This window comes from Carlito syrichta, unplaced genomic scaffold, assembly GCF_000164805.1.
Source record: "Carlito syrichta isolate Samal-C Ts95f unplaced genomic scaffold, Tarsius_syrichta-2.0.1 Scaffold302035, whole genome shotgun sequence".
NCBI classification, from domain to species: domain Eukaryota; kingdom Metazoa; phylum Chordata; class Mammalia; order Primates; family Tarsiidae; genus Carlito; species Carlito syrichta.
In genome coordinates this window covers 149,665-151,468 of record NW_007246131.1, presented here as the reverse complement: position 1 = coordinate 151,468, position 1,804 = coordinate 149,665, and the positions used below count along the sequence as shown (strand labels likewise).

Below are 1,804 nucleotides of genomic sequence, written 5' to 3'. Positions count from 1 at the left end.
GAATTTATGATGGAATAAAACCTACCCCTAAGATACAGCCTCATTATTGGTTTTGTATGGAATATCCTTACCATCCAAAAATTTAGAATTCAAACAATGAAATCTAAACACACTGTGGTACAAATTACAAGGGAAAACAGCAATAATTTCTAGAAATAAGCTGTAAGTCTTAATAATGTATAATTGTAGATAATACATTCTTCAAATAAAATATGATCACGTAAAATATATATGTGAAATATACATACTTTATGTTTCTTACAATATTTTCTATAATTAAGTGATTTGTGCAAAAAATTGATTAAGGATACATTATTATTAATGTATCTTAAGCTTTTCATGCACATGTACACACATACACATCCATATACACTTTTTCATACTAAGTTTAGGTAAAAGTCTTTTCTGGGTTTGATTTTGGAAATCACTCAAATACATACACCATGCAAAAACCAGAAGAAAGTATAAACTGTTCTAGACACCATCATTTGTCTTCTGCTAAAAGACGCACGAGGTTCCTCTTGTTAATCTGTGGCATTGAGGGGTTTCTATCATTTTACTCCACACCTCACCTGCCACAAAACTGAAAGAAAAATCTGTTTTAGCTTCTTGTTTCCCCAAATCAGAATCACTGGATGGATTGTAGGATAGCTGATTGCAATAGCTTTCCAAAAGATGAAGATAGGTGTGTTTCGCTGTTTAGTAGAATTCCAGGTCGATATAGTTAGGGACAAAAAATAAATGATAAGTAGCAAGAGGAAGGAGATCACAGTCTGCAGAGCTTTTATATGGACCTTGGTGCTGGAATCTTGAGATCCTTTACCATGGAGCTGCATCTTCTTGAGATGTTTGCACAGAGAACAGATTAACAAGAGAAAGCATATCAGAGACACAGTAAACGGTATGAAGTTAGCTAGCGTGGTTACAGTCATAGTCGAAAAGTGCAAAGTTTTGCTCAGTTTAATCTTCCAAGTAACATTTCCTTCATATTCCTTAGTCCGCATACTCTCATCCACGTTTACCACCACTAGATGACAAACCAAAAATACCCAAGTCCGCAACAGTATCACTGGGACTACACTCTTAACTCTCCTCTTTAGGTGAAGAAAAATAAGGTTGGAGAAATTGGCAATCTTAAACAAATAAAATAGGCTGAGGCTAGTAGCAAGCCAGAGGCTGAAGTGGTTGATTATTGCCCAAGCATTATAAGCAACAATTCTTCTTTCTACATTATACACGTCTGGGTTAAACACAGATGAAGACCAATCTAATAATATTATCCAAAGCAAACCAACTCTGGAGACTGACAAAGCAGTGAGAATTTGATCAGCTGTGGTGATCTTTCGTCTCTTGACCCAATCAATGAAATTTATCAGTGCTATGAAGCCATTGACCAAATTTCCAAAAACAAATTCAACCACTATTAAGATGGTAAAAAGAATGGATAGAAAATGCATCATGTCTGAACAGACAAAAAGAGAAAAAAAATGCAGGCCTAATATCAGTGATTCTGATTCCTTTAATTTCCTGACCTTAAATTCTGTATGTACCTCATTTCTGATTGTACAGTGACATTCTTCTTACTTTTAATTTATGTGACTGATGTCAAGCCAGGAAGCACCAGGGCATACTAAAGGATGAGTTCAATGGTGCCTTTATGGAAAACAGCATCTTTCTCAATGCAGTTCAAATTAACTCCTATTCAAACACTCTCTGTCCTTGCTTTAGGCTAGAATTTTTCATAGCTGATGCTGAAGTGAAAGTTAAATTCTCATTTGCTACCATGCAAATAAGGACATATTTT

At 35.0% G+C, this 1,804-nt stretch overlaps 1 protein-coding gene across 1 annotated transcript; it reads right to left on the bottom strand.

Annotated features, from left to right (window-relative positions):
* Positions 1-551: 551 nt before the first annotated feature.
* Positions 552-1,460, bottom strand: LOC103258233 (taste receptor type 2 member 43-like). Its single transcript, XM_008055928.1, has one exon. The coding sequence runs from the start codon at positions 1,458-1,460 to the stop codon at positions 552-554; it is 909 nt and encodes a 302-aa protein (XP_008054119.1).
* Between the last annotated feature and the right edge of the window lie 344 nt (positions 1,461-1,804).

Bases quoted from the DNA above. Each gene is read 5' to 3' on its own strand.
- LOC103258233 (XM_008055928.1), bottom strand. From the start codon at position 1,460: ATGATGCATTTTCTATCCATTCTTTTTACCATCTTAATAGTGGTTGAA.